The sequence below is a fragment of the Rhinichthys klamathensis genome, unplaced genomic scaffold (assembly GCF_029890125.1).
Source record: "Rhinichthys klamathensis goyatoka isolate OS25496 unplaced genomic scaffold, OSU_Roscu_1.1 h1tg000059l_1, whole genome shotgun sequence".
Classification (NCBI taxonomy): Eukaryota; Metazoa; Chordata; class Actinopteri; order Cypriniformes; family Leuciscidae; genus Rhinichthys; species Rhinichthys klamathensis.
The window spans coordinates 7,769,578-7,794,006 of record NW_026606604.1 but is presented as its reverse complement, the minus strand read 5'-3'; the positions used below and the strand labels follow the sequence as shown (position 1 = coordinate 7,794,006).

At 37.7% G+C, this 24,429-nt stretch overlaps 1 protein-coding gene across 1 annotated transcript in view; it reads right to left on the bottom strand.

Moving 5' to 3' along the window:
- dpyda.1 (dihydropyrimidine dehydrogenase a, tandem duplicate 1) overlaps positions 1-24,429 on the bottom strand; it is a 190,950-nt gene that overhangs the window by 94,453 nt on the left and 72,068 nt on the right. Inside the window, 3 exon segments of the mRNA XM_056249222.1 lie at positions 7,043-7,258; positions 13,317-13,501; positions 24,068-24,278. Of these exon segments, the coding sequence (XP_056105197.1) occupies positions 7,043-7,258; positions 13,317-13,501; positions 24,068-24,278 (612 nt within the window).

Here is a 24,429-nt window from a genome sequence, read left to right as displayed (position 1 = left end):
ATGGATGGATGGGTAAAATGGATGTATGTATGTATGGATGGGTAAATGGATGGATGGATGGATGGATGGATGGGTAAATGGATGGATGGATGGATGGATGGGTAAATTGATGGATGGATGGGTAAATGGATGGATGAGTAAATGCACTGATGGATGGATGGATGGGTAAAATGGATGTATGTATGTATGGATGGGTAAATGGATGGATGGATGGATGGATGGGTAGGTAGATAGATGGATGGGTAAATGGCTGGGTAAATGGATGGATGGATGGATTGATGGATAGCTAGAGAGATGGATGGGTAAATGTATGGATGGATTGATGGATAGGTAGATAGATGGATGGGTAAATGGATGGGTAAATGGATGGATGGATGGGTAGATGGACGGACGGACAGACACACACACACAATTCCGCCTAGTTAGTTACTCATATCAGTCTACAGAGCAATTAGTCCACCAAATACTAAATAATTGGTGCCCCAAAATCTGAGGCCACTAATTAAAAATCTTCTATTTTTCATTTTTTCATTTTGCAAATCATTACAAATTGAATTAATTATATAATAATTAGAGTGAAAGTTTTAATGAAAAAGTTACAGAATGTCTTAGTACATGGTTTGTCAATGTCTATGCCATGTCACAAATTTGTTTCGATGGTGACCTTCTTTTACAATCTTTTTCATTTTATAACTTTAAGGTTTGTTTACATCCAGGTATTTAATAAAAACTCTCCGACTGTGGCCTCCACTGCAAAACACAAACGCTGGTCTAAAAGCAGCAGGCCTGGGTTTCAGTAAGGTGAGAAAAAGATGCAGAAACCGGTTTTGAGTAGTTTCGTTGAGGCCAACGCTGTTAGCTGTCACAGCATCGCTGGTTAAACGAGGGGGGCCGCGGCCCGGGCCCCTGCACAAATGACAAGTGACGCTGTTTGCCGCAAACCCCGATTCTGTCAGTCTTTACTTCTATCGCCTTTCCATGTCATGTTAACCGCCAGTCACTGCCAGCTCGCCAATTACACAACCAGCTTCCCGGGCATGCCACACACACTCTCATTCTCTTTCTGTTACTAAAAAAAAAGAGAGAAAGAGAGAGAGCGACTTCCGCAAGACTTGCTGTGCAAGCTTACCCTAATTAACCATCAGCTTAATTAGACAATTTACTGTGTAATTAGCAGGCAATTTGTCAACACCTCTCAGATCGTAGTGACTGCTTTGACAGACCCACTTTTCCAATGCTGATTCCAAAGTCGAAAAGCACCTTAGTTGTTTATTTTCTCATCCCCTCCCCTAATGCGCGCCAACTGCACAGAGGCACAGCGTAATCACGCCTGATGAGAGAGGAACGTGGAAAGACACATGTTAGTTAAGCGGGAGGTATGTGCGAGATGGGGACGGTCTGTCCTCCGTCACCGCAGACGGCTCCTCTGCATTACAAACGCTGTCCCTGAGGAGAGAACGAGAGAAGCCTCGTCAACGATCTGTGATTAAACACGGGGCGTGAGGACAATAATGATACATTTTACAAAGCAATCATGAGGTAGTTCTCGGTCAAAAACCTCTCGTCAACAGCCACTTTAGCAAAACAACTAGTATGTCGGACACGATTGAATAGCGTCACGTTTCAAAGAAAGCAGATATTAAGAAGCCCCGCCAGGATTTTTTTAAGTTGCCAGCCAGCGCCAGCATTTTTGATCATTTTCACAAAACATAGATTCTAGTCCATCAACACCTCCAAAGCTTCACAGTCCTATACCTCTTCCTGGGTCGACATTTCATTCTGGTAATGTTAGGCAGTTTTGATATTCAATGGTGATGATCACGTTAGTTTACATGTGCGTAAGCAATGCTTCTATCGCTTATTTCTGCTTCTTTTTTGCCAGTGTTTTGATCCAGTTTTTGATCCATTATGTAGTCTTTCAGAAGATCTGCGATAGCGCCCCCTACCGTAAAAAAAAGTGAAAACATGGATTGCTGGAAAATTCCATCAATGCCAGGGAAGTGCTGTCATAAATTGAAAGAGTTAAAAGACATTTGTCATTCTGCCTAGTGACTGTGACATTTTTAATTTTTTTAGAGAATTTAAATGTTTATACATTATTTTAATAAAATTATTGAAAATGAAATTAAAAAAAAATATTGTAAATTTTTTTGCCAAGTGAAAAATCATACGTGATCATGACATGGTTATAGATCAATGTAAAGTATCCGCCCATATTTGATCATTTTGAGATTATCTCCATTAATTGTAGCAAGTAAAAGAAATCTGGCATTCGGCCTAGTAATTGTATACATGTTTTGTTTTCAAATATTTGAAAGAAAAAAAACACCAAATTTGTTTACATCTTATTTGCCACATTAAATTATATGATGAAATATATGCATTATATGACCATCATGCACACTATATATCGGTATCAGCCTTATCAAACACCGTTAATTAGGTTTGTTAAGCGTGCGTGTGTGTGTACCCTCAATAGACTTGTGCTAGCCTCTCTCTCTCTCTCTCTCTCTCTCTTTCTTCACAGCAGGCCAGCATGCAGCTACGGGAGGCTATCCATCTCTCCGCTTTTACTCTGTCACAGAGCTGGAAGTGCAGAAATGGCTGTGTCACTTCCAAATACTCTCAAGGGACCCCATCCCAGAATTCTCTCCTGCTGGTGTGAAATGGAAATGAGCCTGAATACAGTGCATGCTGGGTTGTGCCAATCTCCAGCTACAGCGAGCGCTCTAAAGGAACTGAAACAGCTCTCCTTAGTGCTAGTGCGGAAAAATTAATAGACATGTTTCTTTTCTCTTCATTTAACACATTCATATGAACCTTTCTGCGTTCAATCAAGCAAAAAATAAAGAAAGAAATATATTGAAATTCTAGTTTAAAGTCAAATTATTCGTGAAATTAAATTATTCCTATTCACAAAAATAAATAAATATAAATAGTACTACTAATATGACTGGATTTGTTTACTGGACAATAACATTACAACAATACATTACAAATTACATTACAACAATAAAATGGGTTGACTTTTCAGATACAGAATTAGTTTTATTTTACACCAACCCAACTAAACCCGTTTCTCCTTACAATCAATCATACATGGCAGATCCATGTCAGAAAAGAAACAAATATAGTATGTAAATAAAAAAAAAGTCTAAGCAGTGAGATAAACGCTTGATGAGAACAAAAGCAAAAGAATATCTCATTATCCCACCCTGAGACCTGTAGCCCTTCAGCACACGAAACACTCATTTACAGAGTTACACATTACCAGAGCTACCTATTAAACACTCAAACCGTAAGAGGGTGTGGACGTGTGTATTGTGAGTGCGCAAGTGAGGTCCGTGACCTTTAACCTTTCTGTTCTTGATAAAAAATGCTGCAGTTGATTAAATCCTGGCCGCTAATTAGCAGAGAGACTTATAAAGCCATTCCGTTGATGCTGAGAGAGAAAGTGAACAGTGTGTGTGCGTGCGGTGGAGTGATGGGACACATCACACTTCATCTGTGTTACCATGGAGCTTCCTCCAACATTTCTCATTAAATTAAAAACCTCGATCTGAGACGTACAGTAAATGTGTGCGCGTGTGTGTGTGTGCGCGCGCACAAACGAGGCCCGGCTTCCCCATGCAATTTCTTTTGTTTCAACTGCGGTTAAAAAGTTGAGAATCCGTTTTTAATACGTCTTCATATTTACTCCATTCAGATTTGCCCACTAAATCCTCCTACGCTGAGGTGAGAAGGCATGTTCAAGAATAGACTGATGTGCAGAGAAAGTTTCGTAAGATAAAGTTAAAGAGTTTAAGAGCTTTCTGTGGGCGGAAGTCTGGCGGGTCAACAGCAATCATTCCTTATTCTGCTCACGTGAAAGACACAAAGGAAGACCAACTACTAGTGCACGAGTATATAAGCCAACGGCTAAAACTACCACCTACAGGCCTCGTTTGCCATTAATGGGGTTAGCTCCAATTACAGGTGTGATTTAACCAGACTTGACCAGTCAAAAAGCTAATTGGCCTCAGTTGCCTTTGTATATCGGCCCTGGAGGTAGCCAACGAACCCTTCTCTCATTCCATATAATTAGACCAAATGTATCAATCAGATATCTAACAGTCCTGTAATTGGTGAGATGCATTCAACAACAAAAAAAGTGGCTCGTGAAAAATGGATGTAGGGCCAACGGGTCGTGCGGAAGACAACATCCTTCGCCCTCTTTTTCAAGCGAGTAGCAAGAAAACAACACGTTTTCACATGCCATACAGTTCATTAATCCTAATTAACGGTCACAGAGCTTTGTTAGGCAGTTCTGCACCGGTCTAGCACGCTAGCAAGCTAATTAGCGACGCCGAGCACAAACGATGAGAGCCAGAAGCGTGAAGATTCTCATATTTGTAGACAATCCTCTGAGCATCTCAAATTCTATCAATAGCATAAGCCGGTAATGTTGCGATAGGGGGGCCAAAAAAAAAAAAAAAAAAAAAGCACAGGATATTAAAAAAAGAGAAATCCCCTGTGTTTAAGGCGGGTGATAGCGGCGTAGCGGCTGTTCATTCATATTGACATTAAGAACTTCTTTATCTTTTTTCCCCAAAGAAAAGCCCCCTTACAATCTTCCCCACTGAGCACACAATAAAGAATAATATGATTTCTGTTTACAGAGATATCAGGTGGTATTTCGGCATATGCTGGCGGGCGATGGATGCAACAGTATATTACAGCCCAATCTGGCATCTACAAATGTCAAGAGTGAAGCAGGACTCGGAAGAGAATGTGGCGGGGGTTTGGGTTTGGGTTTGGGGTGGGGAGGGATCCATTCGAGCAAGGAAGTTCGCACAGACAACTTTGCGGGCAACCGACAGCCGTCCACTTCCTCTTTCAGGCAAGAAAAGAAGGTTGTCAGAGCGGGGAAGATAATGCGATCTTAAGCAAAACATCCAGATGGTGCACCGAGCTCCCAAGGTAAACCGACGCCGGCGCAATATCCAGCTTCTATTGTAACGTTTCGAGACACCTCTTCCCTCCCACCGCCGTTTGTCTCTGGAAATAAAAAGCTGACCTTTTCTGAAGGGCCGGCGCACAGTTTATAAAAGCAGGAATGGAGGCAGGTGACAGGCGTCTATAAAACAGGAACAGCTACATCACTCACTCACACATCAGAGCAGCAGAAACATCATTTACACACTTCACACGCTGTCCCTCACTGTCTGAAATCAGCCGAGTGCCGAGGACCATAGGTCGGAATAAACTATTTGACTCAATCTTCCCCGCTTCTGCCTCCTGTCAGTAGCATATGGAACTCGCTGCGTTACTATAGTGATATCTATCATGGGTTTGAATGCTTGCCTTTTATTTTTAATCTTGTTTTTTTCTTTTTTTTGCATTTATTTATTTTCTTTTAATATCCCTAGTGCTGCTAATGAGTGGAAGGCAGCCAACACAGAACAAACATATGTTCCTGATTAATACTGACATTGCTAATAAAAGAGAGAGTTGTTTAAAGTTAATAAAAATGACTTTATGAATTGCAACTGTTTTTTTTTTTTCAATTATAAGTTTGAGTCTTTAACATTGAAAAAGAAAAGTAAGAATAATAAAACTCTTCGAGTTCATGTTCATTTTAGTGACAACATTTATAATCATAACAATTCATAATCACACTTAAATTGCTTTAAGCACAGAATAAAGACAGAGGTGAGAATAACATCTGTCACGGTGTCATATCACCTTTCTCTCGACAGATTCGTCTGTTAACTGTTCTTTAATTAAATTGAATGAAAGTCTTGTAAAAAATATAATAAAATTGTTACCTGAGAGATTGGATGAAACACGAAGGAAAGCAAGAACACGAATGTGAGATCTCATGATTTTTCTAAATGTGATTAAATGGAGTGCAAATGCTTTTATCATGCTTTTAAGATTTTTCTGCTGAAGCCCCAATACTATCACGTGTCTCCTCTAAAGTTTCAGAAGAGATCTCAAATCTCCCAGCCTGCAATCAAAGCAATTTCAATATGAAATCAAACAATTCTCATCGAATTCTTCCAAGACCAAATGATCTGATTTTCTGTCAAAAGTTAACTTTTTTGTCTTAACTTAATGTCTTGACAAACATTCCTACATTTGTTTCTCATTAAATCAAATGGAAATATTATAACGAATATAAAAAGGGGTACGAAAATAGTGAATTCTGTTTCATGTTCACCTTGATGCTACAGATCAACGCTCTTATTGTGTCATCAATTATTTGATATGTGTTCATGTTTATTTCTCCAAAAGAATTTGAAAAAAAAAAACATCAAAGACAATGCCAGTACTTAAATTAAAATTTTAAATGAGAACACAGATATATTTCCTGAGGCAAGTATTTTCAAACCAGTCTTATTTCATATTTTTATTTTATTTTAGCTTTTAATTTATAAAAAAAAAAAAAAAAATAGTTTTAGTTAACAATGACTACAAATTAGTTAACAAATAAGTCATTGTTAACTAAAACTATAAAAAAATTGTAAATTAAAAGCTAAAATAAAATAAAATAAAAATATTAGATGAAAAACTTGACAACAAACTGAATTAAAATAAGTTGATACTAAAATTACTAAAACTTAACCTGAAATAAAAATAAATTAAAACTTATCTAAAACTAAATATATAAAAAGCAAATTAACTAATTAAAATTCAAATGGAAAATGAAAAAAAAGCTATACTAGTATATAAATACTTAAATGGTATACATATTACTAAATTACTATATTATTAAATAATACTGTTTCAAACTGGGATCCAGAAGCCCTCACAGAGTCTACAGAATAACAACAAAATGAACATACAGTATATTTAAAAAAAATAAATAATAATAAATAAAATAAATTTTAATTACTCTCCAAAAAATGAATATGACAATTTCCATACATATAGAAAACCCAGAGATATGAAAAAGCAAACTCTGAGCAATAAGATTTAACTCTGCGGCTCTTCTGAAAATATAAAAACGAAAAACCACTATAGTTTGGTTAGCATTATGTGTGCAGTTCTTGCTAAGTACCTTGTCCAATGAAAACGTTTTGGTGAGGGCGAAACCCCAACCCTGCTGGAAGGCCCTGCGGATCATGGCGGCGCTGGTGGTGGGTGGAGCACTGGCCAGCCCGAACGGGTTGGGGAACGTGATTCCGCACATCTTCACGCTGATATCCACCGTCTCAATGGGCGAGTAGAAGAGGGGCAGCTGGGGCGAACCGCTGACCTCCAGCCCGAAGATGGACTGTAACCACAAACAATCACAGCACACGTGTAAGACTTCAAAGGTGTGTAAGACTCACTACTTTATGAGGAGGAAAATTGTACGCATTCACACAGACAAAGCTCTGAATTCCCAGCGGAGAGCTCACGGTCGTTCTGAATGCACGTTTCTGAAGGTTACTCTGGTGTTGCGGTCCACCACACGTGTGCATTTAAGGCTACAATCGTCGTGTGAGATTGCTGAGTGTGTTTGTGTGCAGCATTGTTTATCTCTTCACATCGTGGCACAAAAGCAGCAAACGGCAGTCATACATCACAGCTCTCTCTCTAATGAGCCTCACGTTTATCAAACACGTATGATTGCCCTTGTGGTGATGTCACAGCCGCATAATGAACGAGGGGGTGTCAAGTGAAGAGAAAATGAGAGCAGGAACATGACAGCCCACATCCTCCACAGAGAGGCCTCGTCACGGGGAGAGAGAGAGGAAGATAGCGAGAGAAACATCCCGAGACAAACACTGCAGAGGGACGTTCCTGAACTCACTCGGGCCCTGACGGATGTGCTAGAGTTGTCAAACACTTTGTACACCAGATAAATCTTTGGCAGATGATATGCTATTGATTTTTCTTTTCTTTTTTTCAGAAGCACTTAAGGTAATTAGCATCTAAGATTTAAGAACAAAATGATCATTTGAGGAATGATTTGCACATCAAAAAATCTGTCACATTCAACATGTCGTTCCAGAGCTCTATGACTTCTTTTTTTTTGAGGAACACATAAAGAAAAGGTCTGAAGACTGTGTTAGTTGCCTTTTACATGCAATAACAAAGAAACTGGATCAAAACTATCAAGCTTTAAAAAGCACCATGAAATGATCATAAAAGTAATCGATATGACTTCTAAATATAGGTTTGTGTGATAGAACAGACCAAACTTTACTTTGCTATACCCTTCAGTGGTCTGTTCACCACAGTGACCGGATCATTGAATCAGTGAGTTCATTCATTAAATGAATCATTCAGAGCAGTTATGTGAACTGAATCAAATGATTCCCTGAACAGTTTTGACTTTAAAGAATGATTCACTGCTTGATGACTCATGAACCAATAAAGACTAGGGCAATTTTCAGGGAATCACAACATATATTTCAATCTGTTGGTCATACAAAGCCTTCAGTATGACTTCAGAAGAAGCTGAATATACTGTAGGGCATGATGCACGTGAATCACTTTTCTTATACATTTATATCGGTTTTATTCTTTTGTCATTTCAACATGAAATAAATTCATATTTCATTCTTAGGTGAGCAAAGGTGCTTGTAAATTTTATGTAATAAATCTAAGATGAATAAGAATATATCGTAATGGCCCTGACTTAGTACACAGTCTTGCACCTTTGTTTTTTTTTTTGTCTGATTTTTAGAAATTAAAGTTTGTAATGTTGTGATGCAGCTTGGTACATGGCTTATAACTCTTTGATGAAGACTTTTTTTTTAAAATCTCTTTGGGAAAAATTAATAGTAAAATGTGAAAATGAAAATGTGAAAATGTGGGCGGTCACTGTTGCACTCTATTGTGATTGGTCATGTAGTCCTTGCATGTATTTGACCATCGACAGTCAGCAACAGCAAGATAACTGAAACAAAGGCTAAAAACATTTTTCTATTTACTAGCACTTTTATTTCCTTCAGGAGTTTATTTTATTGAGAAACACGTGAAACGTACATAAAAACATGAGTAATATTAAATGCCCAGGGACAAGTACATGAACACACCTCAGAGCTCTCAGGTGGGACTTGTTTTAAACTGATCTGAGAGCTATTCTTATATTAGTCTTGCAATCTTTCTGCAAATGACTCTATTCGTTCCCTCAGCTGTGGTCCATTACGGTAAAAAAACAACAATGCAATATGTTGCCTTCCCTTGAACACTACACATGGTAATTTCATCAGCAAATAAACAGTTATCTCTGCTTTGCTCTGGCCACACACATGGACAGACTATTAACCCCTCGCTGACCCACACTGCTGGAGAAGAGCTGCACTTAACCGTGAGATTCCCCCATATTGAGGTCAAATACCTTCAGGAGCTTCACCCCTTACGTCTTAGAGCACTCAACGAGACATTAGACAGACCATTTACTTAGAATTTAGTGCTAATATGGTAGAGGTCAGATTTCCAATGATTCTGGTTAAATTAAATGTTTTTCAAAAGTCAAAAAGTTGTCCATAGTCTTATATGTGAATACAAGTGCTTATTAGTGTATGTTATAAATGTTTGTTTTGGTTATTTTTCATCAACTTTAATAAAAACCGAGTCTCTAATAAGTCTAAAAAGACACGTACGTCTCAGAATTCAACCAATCAGGTGATGACTTTGAAACTCCCAAAGTGTTTCCCATTTTTTTTGTGTGTGAAGTCCAAGACTAAGTACAATATGACAAGGAATGTGTGTAAAGTAAACAAGGTCAATTTAAAGTAATCTGCAATGAAAAAAAAAGAAGCAAAACACTCACTCATGCGCGGCCTCCTTTTGTATCTGCCCATGAGTAAACTGTCATATAGTCATGCAAACAGTCAGTGTTTTGTCACATCTATCTCCATAATTACATAATACATGTCATGGCTCTTTAATTTCTGCCTGGATTCTGATGGTTTTATTGGTGCATGGTTTTGATGGGTTTAGCAGCATGAACAGCTACTGCTGTCTCTGCAGGGTCTCAGTCTGCGTGTGTGTGTGTGTGTGTGTTTGACAGGCAGGGGGCCCCTATAAGCCCCTCTCAGGAGCCCAGGCTGATCTGGCTCAGCTAACGGGACAATCCCAAGTGCTCTCTCTCCCTCCCTGATCTCCCTCCTTCACTCTCCACAGTTACTTTGCTAGTAGCAAACTAATTAAGCCGAACAAGTGCGCATTGCCAGTGCCTCTGAGGTGAGATTTACGGAATAATCCTGTGCGGAACAGCGTTCTCGCTGTGTGGCCCCGGCGAGCGGCTCTGCCGCATGAAGCCACAGGAAGACCATTGTCCTACCGCCCGCTATAATGCTAATTTATTCCTTATTGTGCTCTGATTACTCATAAACATACTCATATTGAGAGGCTTTGTATCCAGCGGTGTCACAGCTCACTCTTTGTAGAGCGCATGTAAAGCTCTCATCTCCATAATTAATCAGCACTCCAAATCCTCCTTTTCCATTGGGTTTTGTGATCTTAACACGGGACATAATCAGGGCAACATCTGTTTCGGTCTCATCTGCACAAAAGCAAGTGTTTTCAAATGTGAATGTGTCGAGGAAATGAACTTGGGTGTGTGTTTTCGGTGCCAGATCTCAAAATATTGTCATTTGGGCAGCTGACATGACATCTCACAGCAGGGACAGCAAATTATTATAAATGGCAGTATTACCTAATTATTATGTGTGTATCTTGGATAACCTCATCTTAAAGGGTTATTTTGCTTAGAAATACACAGTCATTTTTTACTTATCCTCATGGCGTTCCAAAAACGTGTGATATATATAAAAAAAAAAAAAAATTGTGGAACACAAAAGCATGGCTCTTTTCCATAAAAAAGTGAATATGTACAGAGTTATCAGGCTCCAAAAAGAACAAAAAGGAACCATGTCACATACATCTCATATTTGCCTATTTAAGTCATACACCCAAAAACGTAAAACAGTTTTTTTGTTGTTGCAGAAAACAGGCCCCTAAAAAGCTTTCCAATCTTATTTGGACTTAAAGCTGCAGTCCGTAGCTTTTCCTCTTTGTCGCCATCTCTGTTCGAAATCTGTAACTGCAGTGATTCGCGGAATGATCATCTTTACGTGGGTTGTAAATCGGCATGAAACAGCGCGGATGAACACAGTGCTTTGAGGCGAGTGCTGCTGTCAGTCACCGCGCTGTGTGGATACTGTCATACAGAATCACAGATTCACTTTTTGAAAGTTTGACCAACATAAGAATTTTCATAAGAAAATGTCTTCTGAAAAAGTAAGTAACATCCATTTTTGTTCTGACCAACTAAGGGGGAAAAAGCATTCGACATGATAAGCTTCGTTAGATTTAATCAACGAGATTTACAGCAACCGTGCAAATTATAGCCTACTTTGTTCTCAAATTGTTCATGTTAACAACTTCAGCATTGCGTGACAAATGTTAAATTTAATGTGTTTTATGGTTACCTGTGTAGTTCAGAATTCATATTCTCCAAAATAGCAAAACGAGAAAGGCACAACAAAGGAAACTCCATAACTGTGTGAATTAAGAAAACGTGCTGTTACACGATTGAACTATTGAAATGTCTTAAAGTCCCTGTAAAGGCAATTCTAAAAAAAAAATCTAAACCCATTATAAATGTTAGAAATGTATTGCTAAAACATATTACAAAGACTGTGAACTGTGAATTACTGAATTGTGGAGTTAGACCGTTAAACAGTTTTTCACCATTGCTATTTTCCGGATTTTTTGGGCGGGGCTAAAACGGGGCTCGATGACGCACTGGAGCCCCTGAGCTCCTGGACACGCCCCTACTTGATGACGCACTGAGGCCACTCAATCGCGACTTACTGTCAGTACTATTAGTTGCTACAGCCTACAGTTTGCTAGCTAGCTATGCCTTCGACACGGAAATGCGTAGGCTGCTACCTGGATGCGATCATGTACAAAACAGATCGGTGTCTTTATTTAAATTTCCTAAAAACGATCTCATCAAGAAGAGGTGGATTAATTTTGTGAAGAGCCAACCTTGATGGACAGCTGAGGATCACCGCCAACACCCGCCTCTGTAGCGATCATTTTACACGGGATAGTTTTATAAACTTTCGTCGGAGACAACTGGGATTCACTGATAATCCGCTGTTACTGGTGAATGGGGCCGAACCGACTATCTCCCGCCTCGGCCTTCATCTCCCCGTCCCGAAAGCAGTATCACAAATATCACCGTCGGCTGCTTTCCCGCGAGTGGGCGTGGTTTCAGCGCAGCCAGCGGACACACCCTAGCGTTTGAGAGCAGAGAATACTGCTCATTTTTTCAAGATTTCGATAGCTTATTTTATGTACTTGCCGGCTTTTTTTTATCATTCAAATTTGTCTGGGTGGCTAATAACACATTTTTCTGTGGTGTGACAAACTCAGAACACATACTTAGTTTTTACTTTACAGGGACTTTAACTTACTTGTTCAGCAGAAAAAAGCCGTCTCTTCTTTCGTTTTGAACCCCTTCAAAACACGGAGTTCACGCACTTTTCAAAAGCCCCGCCGATGTTTAAATCCTTGTGTTCGCATGAGACGGTTTCTTTCTCTTTCTCTAGCCACCTTAAATCCGGAGTACGAAGTCTTTTGGGTTTTATAACTGCTGAATCTCCAGTTGACACTGATGATTGTTGTTTGGATCTTTCTGGATGCCATAAGTTTAATTATGTAAAGTGCTGCAAAAAAAGCCTATACATCTAAACATCTCGTCACGCGCAGTATAGCCGGCTAGCCGAAACTCCTTCTTTATGTGTACGGGTGTGACGTAATGACGCAAAGACATGCTCGAATTTCCCGCGGAAACCCACCAGTACCACTGGAATTAAAATCATTATTACAAGCTAACCGTTTTGAATCTAGCTATGGCAAGCAGATAGTTTTAACCACTGGCAGAATAAGTTTTTTTTAATATAATTATTTTGGATTATTTTTAACTTAAAAAAGTTACGGACTGGAGCTTTAAACATTGTGGCTCAAGATGCTTCACAGCAGATTGTACATGAATAATGTCAAACGTCATCGGTTTATGTGCATCAATTACAGCACATCTGAACACAAGTGCAAATGAGATTCGAGAGCTACAGCGAAAAGGATATTTTCGCCATGCAAAAACATATGGCTTCTGAAGACTTGGTTTATAGTGTATGAGTCATATGGAGGTCACAATGCTTTTATGGTTTATTTTTCAGGGTTTTTCACTATGTGCTAAATAGCGGGTCAGCCATTGTGCAAAACATCACCACAGAAATAAAGTCATGGATTTGGTACATCACGTGGGTGACAATTTCCATTTTTGTCTGCATTATTCCTTTAACTTTATTCCTGAAAAGTACCTGTAAGTATCTGTGCATGTGCCAGGAGGCCTGTTTCCCATCATTGACTGCTTCCACTGTGGTATTGGCCAGACCGGCCACATCGCCCCCAGCGAACACCCACAGCTCACTAGTCTGCATGCTCTCTGGGTCCAGCTCAGGAAGCCCCCATCTGTTTAACCTGATGGGAGCCATGGCCTCGATCACTGCAGAGAGAGAGAGAGAGAGAGAGAGGGGGAGAAAACTGATAAAGGAAAGGGTAAATTCATGAGAGGAAAGAGGCAACATGGAAAAAGACCTGCGGAAAAAGAAAAACCTGATAGACTGGAAATGGCAAGAAAATAATATGAAGTCACTGACAAGACAAATGGCGAGAGTTCCCCCCTCCCCAGTGGCGTTTCTTTTTCTTTTTGCGAGCTTAATGTAACATCTCCTGGTGCATTTCATTCACTGTTAGTAACGTTAGCAGGAAGATACTCTGTCAAACTGATCTACATTCTGAAATGACCACCCCTCCTCTCTCTTGAACACACACCATCCATCTTCTAAAGGCACGGCTGCTCGGCATGGACTGCGTCCTACATTTATCAATGAAGAAAATTCCAAATACAGATCTAAGGACAGGAGGCCCAAGATTTATTGCACATTATGAGGATTACTAAGGACAAATCAAACTCTTCTCTCTCCTCATTGAGTTAAAAAGTCAGCTGTATATCGGACAATGTTCCTAAATAATCACAAATGACAGAATGTTATTAATTAATGTGACTTTATACAACCTGAAATGGTAAAAATCTATATGTAGAAATGAATTATAAATGATTGCAAAGTGTTACAATAATATATAACATCATAATACATAACATAACAACACAACATAACATAACATATGTATTTTATGAATTTTAAATTGTAACAGTCAGCAAGTCTACTGCCAACATACAAACAAAGGGATTTTAAATCTCAAATTTATGGTGTAATATAATATAATATAATATAATATAATATAATATAATATAATATAATATAATATAATATAATATAATATAATATAATATAATATAATATAATATAATATTAGTCACATCCATGATGATTCCTGATGGACCAGAATATTTAAATATTATTTTTAATAAACAGTCTTGACGCCCTGAGGAGGACATTTGCGTTGTGACCGTGTCTGTTTACACAGTATATCGAAATCTTTTATTTCCTGTTTTCCATGATATGTCCCCTTTAATAACAGACAGCAACAAGAATACACACCAACAATCAGATTTCCCAAACATTAAAAATTCGAAATTGTGTATAAACTCCAAACACCAGAGCCAAACCAATACTTCTAAGTAACAACAAATTGAGTTTTCCTCTTCCTCCTCATAACTAAGCTTTCGATTTTCTTGCGGGCGATTAAAGAGACCGGCTGACAGGAAGTGATGTGAAGAACAAAGTAGGCTGGCAGGTCAGTTCAAAGACAGAGAGGAAGAGAGATTGGCTCCTTCACTTGACACTGTGCCTGGGTATCCTGATCGTCAACACTTTTTCTTGTTCTTCTTCTCTATTATTTTTTCCCCCTTTATCTCCCTCTAATGTCTAGAGTTCTCTGCAATTGCCTAGACCTCTTCAACAGCCTCGCTTATCCTATTTCAACACACACACACACACTAACAGCGAGTTGTTTTTCTTTCTCTCCTGTCCGCTCTGGAGAGCTAGTAGAGTGTGTCAGGCCTCTCATAGCCCTCAGAGATCATTCTTAAGTAAAGCAGCAACTCTCTCTCGCTCTCTCTCTCTCCTCCACACACTCTACCTATGGGCATTCTCCTCACTGACAGATGCAAATTGCAAGAGTCCATTAAGCAGAGGAATCCACACTGGATAAAGGAGAGGACGGGGATTGCGGACCAGCACACTATAGGATAGTACCTCATTCCATCAGAGTGACTTCCCATTGGTCTCTGCTGCAATGGCACACATTTCAAGTTAGTACAAACCATTTTAATTCTTGTTAATCAAATCAAGGAACGCTCTGAGTTAAATAGAATTTAAAGGGATAGTTCACAGAAAAATAAAAAATGATGTCATCCTTTACTCGCTCCCGTGCAAAACCTGTATGCTGTGAAGATTCTTTGAAGAATTGCTCACATCAAGTTAATTTAATTTAATATTATACTTATTTCATTATTTCATTTAATTTCATTATTTCATTTCACCATTTCATTTAATTTTATTTATTTAATTTTATTTCATTTCATCATTTCATTTTATTTTATTTCATTATTTCATTTTTTTTTTTTTTTTTTTTCATTGGAACCTGGAACTTTAAAAGGACTTTTTTGTGTGTGTGTCCGAACAATATCTAGGCAACATATATGTGATGCACAGAATTTATGAAATTAAATCAAGACTTGCTTTACATAAAATGCATTCATAATGATTATTATTTTTTGTTATTAGACCAGGGATGATGCCAAATATCATCACTAATTAATACTGATTACTATTGATATGGTTAATATTAACTGTACTTATCACTGTACTACAACAGTGGTTCACTCCCAAAATGGCATATGAGAGCTATACAGATCTTTCATAAAAAACAAACTAAATATTGGTCTAGTCCTCACACATCATATGACTACAGAAGACCTTTAATATAAACCACTTTTATGGTGCATTTTTTTAATTTTTGGAGCTTGACAATCCCCATATTGGAAGAGCAGCCAATAGACTTTGCAATACATCTGCCACAAAAGCATAAAAGTCATATCGGTTTGGAATGGCATGAGGATGAGTAAATAATGACAAGAATTTAAATTATTCTCAATCTGTTCTAATTTACTGGTGTTTCAGTCAGTGTATAAAGCCTTGTGTTTGACTGTGCCGAGCTCAAATGCAAGTTGCTGTTCAGTCTTGTGCGGGAGAAAGCAAGCGGGCTCATTACCACTGATGGAGTGTGATTAATGGAATGCTGATGTTTGAATATTCGGCTGACCGGGTGGATGGGGGCGGAGCCTTGGCTGGAGTGACAGGAGCCGGGTACAGAACACTCCATCACAATCCAGCCCTTCTCCCCCACAAAAGAAGAGATGGGGGAAAGAAGAAATAGCCAAGTGTGGCGAGGGATCAAATCATCTGTTAGCTCCAGTGGGCAGGCCCGCTAGATTACCAGCCAACTTTTCTAGCCATGTCAGCTGTTCTGGTACCAGCCCTCGACGGCCGTGGCCAGACCAATCTGACGAGGCACTTGAGTGGGCAAGTAATTCATATTTCCTAAATGAAAGAACACAGATGGAAAAAAAAAAACACCACCCCTCAGCATTTTTTTGCACAACTAAGTGAAGGTGCGGCGTGGACGGAACTGAGGCTTGTGTTATAAAACGCAATATCTGAAATGTAGAAGTACACTAAGATGCCAATAAAACAAAAATAGGGACCGAGAAGAACACAGGCATGTAAGAACAAGACAAGACAGCTGCACACACAACAACCTCTAACCTCCACAATATTATTATTCAATGGGCAAAATCACAATAGCTGGCTTTCGGTCAAGTACACCATTTCCTGCTCCTGCTAAGAGGTGATTTGGTGTGCTTTAATTAACCTTGCAGACTAATTGCTAATAATGATAACCCTCTCCTGCTGAGCAGACATTGCCTGATGTTTAACATGTTGCACAGATGCTGTGAGCAGGTCAGACATTGTACAATAGTGCTAATAATACTTATGAAACAACCAGAGGTGCTAAATTCAAGGTGAGGACAAACTCAGATTGCACACAGGAAAAATGAAGAAATTATAGGACCAAAAAGGGGCAAAATGTAAAGCCATAACTGCATTGCTGTGATGTTTGCTGAATAAATGTATATGTAATAATGCTTTCTGTGAAGCCTGTACATATAATGCATTATACATATACAGGGTCCCTATGTCTTCGATTTCAACTCCAAAACCTCTCTGTAGATTTTTCAGAACATATTTAACATAAATGGTTTATACAGCATTATATTTGGCATATAGTACAGTCATATGTTTTATTTTAAATATATTTTGAATTGATTTTCTCAAAGTGATAACATACTTAGGGACCTTTCGGTATTTATGGAAAGGGCCACCGGAGGAAAATAGGGGAGGGTCATGTCTTTTTTTTCTTTGTTGAGGGGAGGGTCATCCAACTTTTTTAGTCTATAGGGGAGGGTCACCCAACTTTTGTATTCATCAAAACAGCTACATTTCAAAGTGGCTTGTTTGGTGCATATTTTTTCCATGTAGCTTTATGTAGCTCTCTCGGTCTCGGCCCCCCATCGCTATCTATGGTCTGACCCAACAAAAATCTAGTTTGGCGCTGTTTGACAGTGCGCGCGCACTTCAGTACGCGCTCAGAAAAAGTGTATTAGAACAGAACGCCAAAGTAATGTTTACCCGGCAAAGCTTTAAAGCACGAGCAAATAATGAACTTTTGGGATTGCGAATAAGTGCAGTGTCCTGTGAGTGTAACTCTACCGCTGCATTAACATGTGATGTGAATGTACGTCGAGTTTTACAGTATTGGGACTGAGGCGCCAGAACTGCAGCTGATATAATGTGTGCTGTAGCACGATACTACCATATTTCAGTTTCCATTCTTATTGTGTTTCCACAACAATGTTAGTGAGCAAATCTACTGAAATTGCCCCCATAACAGTGGAGTGTGATGTGTTGGACATAGGGCTACCACATTTTTTAATTACTATTAGTATTACGTATTTGAAGTTAACATAATAAAATAGACCTACACCAAAAAAACTAGTTGAGGATAAATTCTTTAAAATTGGGCAATTCCAGCGTTATGGATGTCACATTTGCTGTCAAAACATGAAATATAAATTCTCAGAAAATGCATTTAATACTGAAACGCCTGTTTATATATTCATACTCCAAGGCGGGCTTTTTTTTTCACTCGGGAGAAATCGCGTGGAAATCGGTTGTGCTCGCATGTTGCGGCTCATGTCGTGTGCTAGGAAGATACGAGCCGAGCCGAACCTCTCGACGTCACGATAATTTTTAAACATGTCTAAAAAGTTCGGGAGCTGTAGGCTTGAATTCGTGAGGTGTGTGCGCTGTGCGGTTGAATGAGCCGATGTGTCGATCTATCTGAATTTGACCAACCAGGAGCTGAAGAAATCCACAGAAGAAAGACGAAAATGGCAGCGCCACCGCGAATTTGGACTATTGAAAGGGAAGCCTACTACTTTATTATGATTTTAGTATCATAATGATTAATAAATGCATGCACATGTTGTGTTCACAATCACATAATTAACTAAAATCATTTATTTACACACTGTTAGGGGAATAACAAGGGGGCTACTATTATGAAGTAAACTAGCTGTGTTGGTTGTTATAGAATCAGCTGCGCGAGGTTTTATGGTGTGCGCATGCGTGGGTGTGGAAAAAGAAGGAAGTTCAGTAAAAAAAACATGTAATACGGTTTCTGTGTGTCTCGGCTCTTTTGTAAACATAATAGCACAATTATCAGTGAACTTGATAAATGTTGCAGATATGTTTTAATATGCACAAACAAATGCCTTTCAACTTGTGTGCAAAATTCAGAATTTAATAAATGTGCAGCAATTTGTACAAATAGAGTCTGTATATGTGTTGTAGCCATAATAAGCGCATTTTCATATTATAATGTTTTTTTTTTCCATCTATGTTAATTATGAAAAGTATAGCCTACGCAATATATCGGGAGACATGGCCAGCCATGATTTTGACCACTTTATTAAGTGTTGTTTTGTAGAAAGCCTTTCTTTAAAGTGAATTTCGTTTTGTATAAATTGTATCTTAATTTTAATCAATGTTTCATCAACAAATTGTCTGGATTTAATATATAAGAAGTAAATAGTAGAAAATCATCATGACACGGAGGCGCCTGCGTGTGAACTGGACTCTTGTCAAATAAATTAACCGAAACATCATAATAGGCTGTAGTAGGCTACTTGCCTCACAGATCTGATAAATATATAGAAAGCTTGACATGTCTACTTTTTAACAGAACAATTCAAAACGAAAGAAAACAGACAGACTGCTCTCTGCTTATGTAATCCGAAATGTGCATTTCTCTCTGGCCTTTCACTATTGCGAAGATCGCGAGTCAGCATCGTCACCTTTATATTTGCAACCGACACTGACAAAGACTTGTTTATTAATAAACAATTAAAATGTCCCCTTGCTATATTATTCATAATCGTTACTTTTGCTGGTTCTTTGTGGCAGCTTTAAGATACTGTATTGGCAGCGCCACCCTTACATTTTACATGAACGCATCACCACTGCATCAGCCCCGAAAACATGATTTTTTTTCCAAATCAAAAATTGTGATACGAACCGAATTGTAGGTTTGGTGTATCATTACAGCAAGATGAGAAAGCAGGAGTTTAGTCGTTTATCATGGAATGGCTATCTGAACATCTTTGCCAAGCGCAAACCAGAAAAGTAGCCTAATCAATAAATTATCGGGGAGGGTCATGCCTTTTTTCACAATCATTTTGGAGGGTCATATAAAAAATTATTGCTGGCGAAGGGAGGGTCAAGTCTTTTTTGACTACAGATCTCAAATCTCCTCCGGTGGCCCCTTAAATAAATAACGAACAGTCCCTTACGTGATGAGAAGAAACCTAAAACATGCATAACATGTATTTTGTACATAATGTAATCGCATCCAAAATAAAAGTTTGTGTTTACATAATATATGTGTGTGTACTGTGTATAATTATTTTGTATATAAATGCACACATGTATATATTTAAGAAAAATTTGTTATTTATATATAAAATGTTTATATTTATATAAAATATAAATGATATATAGGCTACATTCAGTCTATATACAGTATATACATGCAAATATTTCTTAAATACACATGCATGTGTGGGTATTTATGTATTAAAAATAATTATACACAGTACACACACATATATTATGTAAACACAAACTTTTATTTTGGATGCGATTAATCGTTTGACAGCCCTTTGCATAATGAAAATGTGCGCCTTAAATTCATTCAGTTATGTTATGATTAAAACTCTGCTTGTATGCTCAATTTTTATACATTTTCAGAAATTCTTAATGTTTTATTTTAGAAAACTGAATAGCGGGGATAAGTCTGGAAATGCAAATATACTTATCCAGAGCTGGAAATTACTCAATTCAAATTCCATGGGCACACTTGACTGAAAAGTTTCATGTGGCGAATGTTTATACTGATTGATTGCAATTAGTTTTGGAGACAAAAATAAATGTTGCCATTAGGTTTAAAGAAAAAGCTTAATTCAAATATATAAATATATAAAGAAGTCATTGTGGTCAATTTTGATTCTCAGTAATCAGTATAGTATTTAGTTTGTTTTAAGGATATTAAGATATTTTACTAGGATTTTTACTTTTTGTAGCATAGACAATTTTTTAAATATATATATATATAAACAAAAAATTATTATTAAATGTATACAAAATTACAGTAATATTACAAAAAAAAGTCTTCAGAAAAGTATGATGATTTCCACAAAGACATTAAGCAACACAACGGTTTTAAACATTGATGATAATGATAACAAAAATATTTTTTGAGCAGCAAATCAGCATATTAGAATGATTTCTGAAGGATCATGTGACACTGAAGACTGGAGTAATGACGCTGAAAATTCAGCTTTGCATCACAAGAATATATTACATTATGAAATATATGAAAATAGATAACAGATATTTTAAATTGCAATAATATTTCGCAATATTGTGTTTTTTACTGTATTTTTTATCAAATAAATGCAGCTTTGATGAGCATAAGAGACTTTTTTTTTTTTTTTATCTTACACACAAACAACTTTTGAATGGCACTCTATAACCAAAATAATTCTCACTGGCATTTGCACCAGATATGTTCTTGATACGCATAAAAGCATGTACCGTTTGCAGCTGATGAAACAGCGGGCTGTAGTTTTAGACAGTTTGTTGTGTTACTGCAGGCTGGTCAGTGAGTAAACTCATAGCGTCAGTGGGATGAATCTCATTATCGTGAATTCATGTAATCTCCAGTCAGCTCTGGAGTCTGGACACTACAGTCTCTCAGTGACATTACACCTTGTTTTTTTTTAATGCAACCCTAATTGAAAATCATAGCGGGTCTGCCCTTTAGCAGCGTGATCTAATTAGTGGACTTCAAAATCATGCCAGGAAAAGTTCTGGTCTGTCATCAGCCGTGAACACACTGTATACTGCAGCCCACCAATAATTAGCAGGTCTGCTGATTACAGTTATTAAATGATTGAATTGTAACAATTTATATTATTAATCAGCTGTTAACTGAGTTCATTTAACTACATGAATGACATGCTGTGATCGCAAGTACCTGACTATATCTATCAGTACTAGAGACCAACAGGTTGGATTTAGCACAATTGCTTCAGTTTACCAGAGGGATTACACTAAAATTTGTTAGAAAAAACAAGCACAGTAATTAACGGCCGAAATAAATGCAGTGCATTTCGCACCCTGCTATTGGTCACGGTTCAGGGACTTGGCGAACAGATAATTATACGGTTGAAATGAAGATGGTGACTCTGGCGCTGGTGACTCTCACTCTAATGGACGCACAGTCTCTCTCTTCGCCCTGTAATCACGTCACTAAGACCGTCCAGGAATAATTTTGGGGTTGTAACTGCGGGTAATGACTTGCGTTTGCTCCCAGAGGGTTGACTGCAGGAGCTCAATGCTAATCCATTCACACTCTGCTTTAAGAAGATTTCCATTTGGTAACAGCATCAAACTCATCCAAAGCCATTCATCACCACACTACCATCAAAGACAAACACATACAATCTTAACACCATTACAGCAACACATCAGTTACAAAAGTCTCTGTGTCGCCTTGAAATGTTGATGTTTGGCAAAAAAAAAAGAAAAAAAAAAGAAAAAAAAAAAAAGTATGGAGGCCCATTTCCACAAAAGTGTGAAATAAAGTTTCAAATGAAAACTAAAGTAACATTGTGTGATATACAGCTGTGTGACATTTAAAGATATAAAGTCACAATTGTGAGATATATTATAATCACAATACACCACAATTACTAAATATTAAGTAAAAACTATGATATATATATATAAAATTTCAATTGTGAGATGTAGTCGCAGTTATGAGATATAAAATTATAATTTTGATATACATTTGCAATTGAGATCATTAGAAATAGTCATAATAATGTTTATAAATGTAAATGTTCAATGTAAATATCTGTCATTATATAATGTGTTAATGACTTAATTAAAGAAAGTTATTTAATAATGTCAACATGTGCCATATCCCAATTGTAAAGCAATTAACCCTGACCAGTAATGTGTTCTGTTGTAATATTCCGTTAAATTAAATATCATAACAGAACACATTATATTGCATTTCATATTCAATTATATATTAATTTAATTAATATTCTAATAATTATAAGATGAATAATATTACATAATATAATATGCAATTATATTATGTTAATATAATGAAACATGTCTTTGTATGTATATGTGTGCATGTGATGGTCAAACTTTGGTTACACTTTATAATAGTTTCATTCTCCTAACTATAAGTAACTTTGCAACTAGATGCCAACTAACTCTCATTAGAGTATTAGTAGACTGTTAGGTTAGGGTTCAGGTTAGTAGAATAAGTTGAATGTAGTTGCAAAGTTACTTATATTCAGGATATCTGTTGGTGAAGCATCAAAATAAAGTGTTAGCAGATATTAAGCAGACAGTCTACTAATACTCTAATGAGAGTTAGTTGACATGTAGTTGCAAAGTTACTTATAGTTAGTAGAATGTCTAAGGTGGACCATCAAACTAAAGTGTTACCCAAACTTTACCTACTGATTTCCAGACTTTCTGTGATAAGAAGCGAGTGGATTAGCAGGGGCCTGGGATAGTTGGTCAAATTTACCCTTGTACACTTCACTACTTAATCAGAGAACACTGGTGCGGCAGGACAGCCAAGCTAATTCACCCTAAATCAAACGGATAAATCCCTGAAACAACACCAACAACATGGGCCTCATCCATTTGGAAATGGCAGCCGTTCAGGGCACTGAAGGGTTTACTTACAGCATAATGAGCCCGAGTCCAATCCACAAACACTGTTTAGAATCACTAAATTTACTGTGAGACATTAGGGTCTGTTCCAGCACCTAGAGACTATTCCCAACATAGGAAGCATCCTGAATAAAACTATAAACAAAACATTTTGAACAGGCAGCAACACTGTTTTAAACTGAAAAAATTCTGGAGGATTCTACTTGGGGAAAAAAATAAATCACAATTAAAGTCACCATGAAATACAAATGGAAAATGATTGTTCTTTTATGGAATATTGCAGTGTTTATTAGAAATGATTTATCCGTGCACATCAATATTTATTTTAAATGTATGTGCCCTTCGTACTATTTAATAAACAAAATTCCTCTCCCTCTTGCAGCGACATCTCTTCTCTTCTCTGATGATGTGTTTACTGGCGTGAGGGCGGGGCAACCTGTCACTCACATGAGATCGACCAATAGCAAACCACAATGATTCAACAATCAAAAAAATTCCCAATGGAAAAAATAAAGACCCGTCTTACATTTTTTCTTATACTTGAAGCCGTTTCACTCGGATATGCCTCGCAATAAGGAAGAAAAGACTATCGCAGGTTCCATTTCATGCTGACTTTAACGACAACTTTGTGTTTATCTGTAATAAGAAACATACAGTACCTGAAGGGTCGTTCATCAAAGAGCCGAAAGCACTGATGATATAGTCGGCCTTCAGGCGTACGATCTGCTCCTCATCCTCCAGCCACTGTCCCGATTCGGTTTGCTCGGTTCGGCAGAACTCCATTCCATGGACCCGGCCTCCCTTTAGCAACACCTCACGTGGAGACAGGAAGGGCAGGAACTCACATTTCTCCTCCTTGGCCAGCTCCATCTAAACACATCATAAAGATTACAATTCACATAAACTGTCTAAGGCCCTAAAATAAAAGGTACTCATGTACAAAGATTCTAGCTAGATTCTACTCTCAGAATACACATTTTACACAATGAAATATGACATGAAAAGTTTGAAATGATTATCT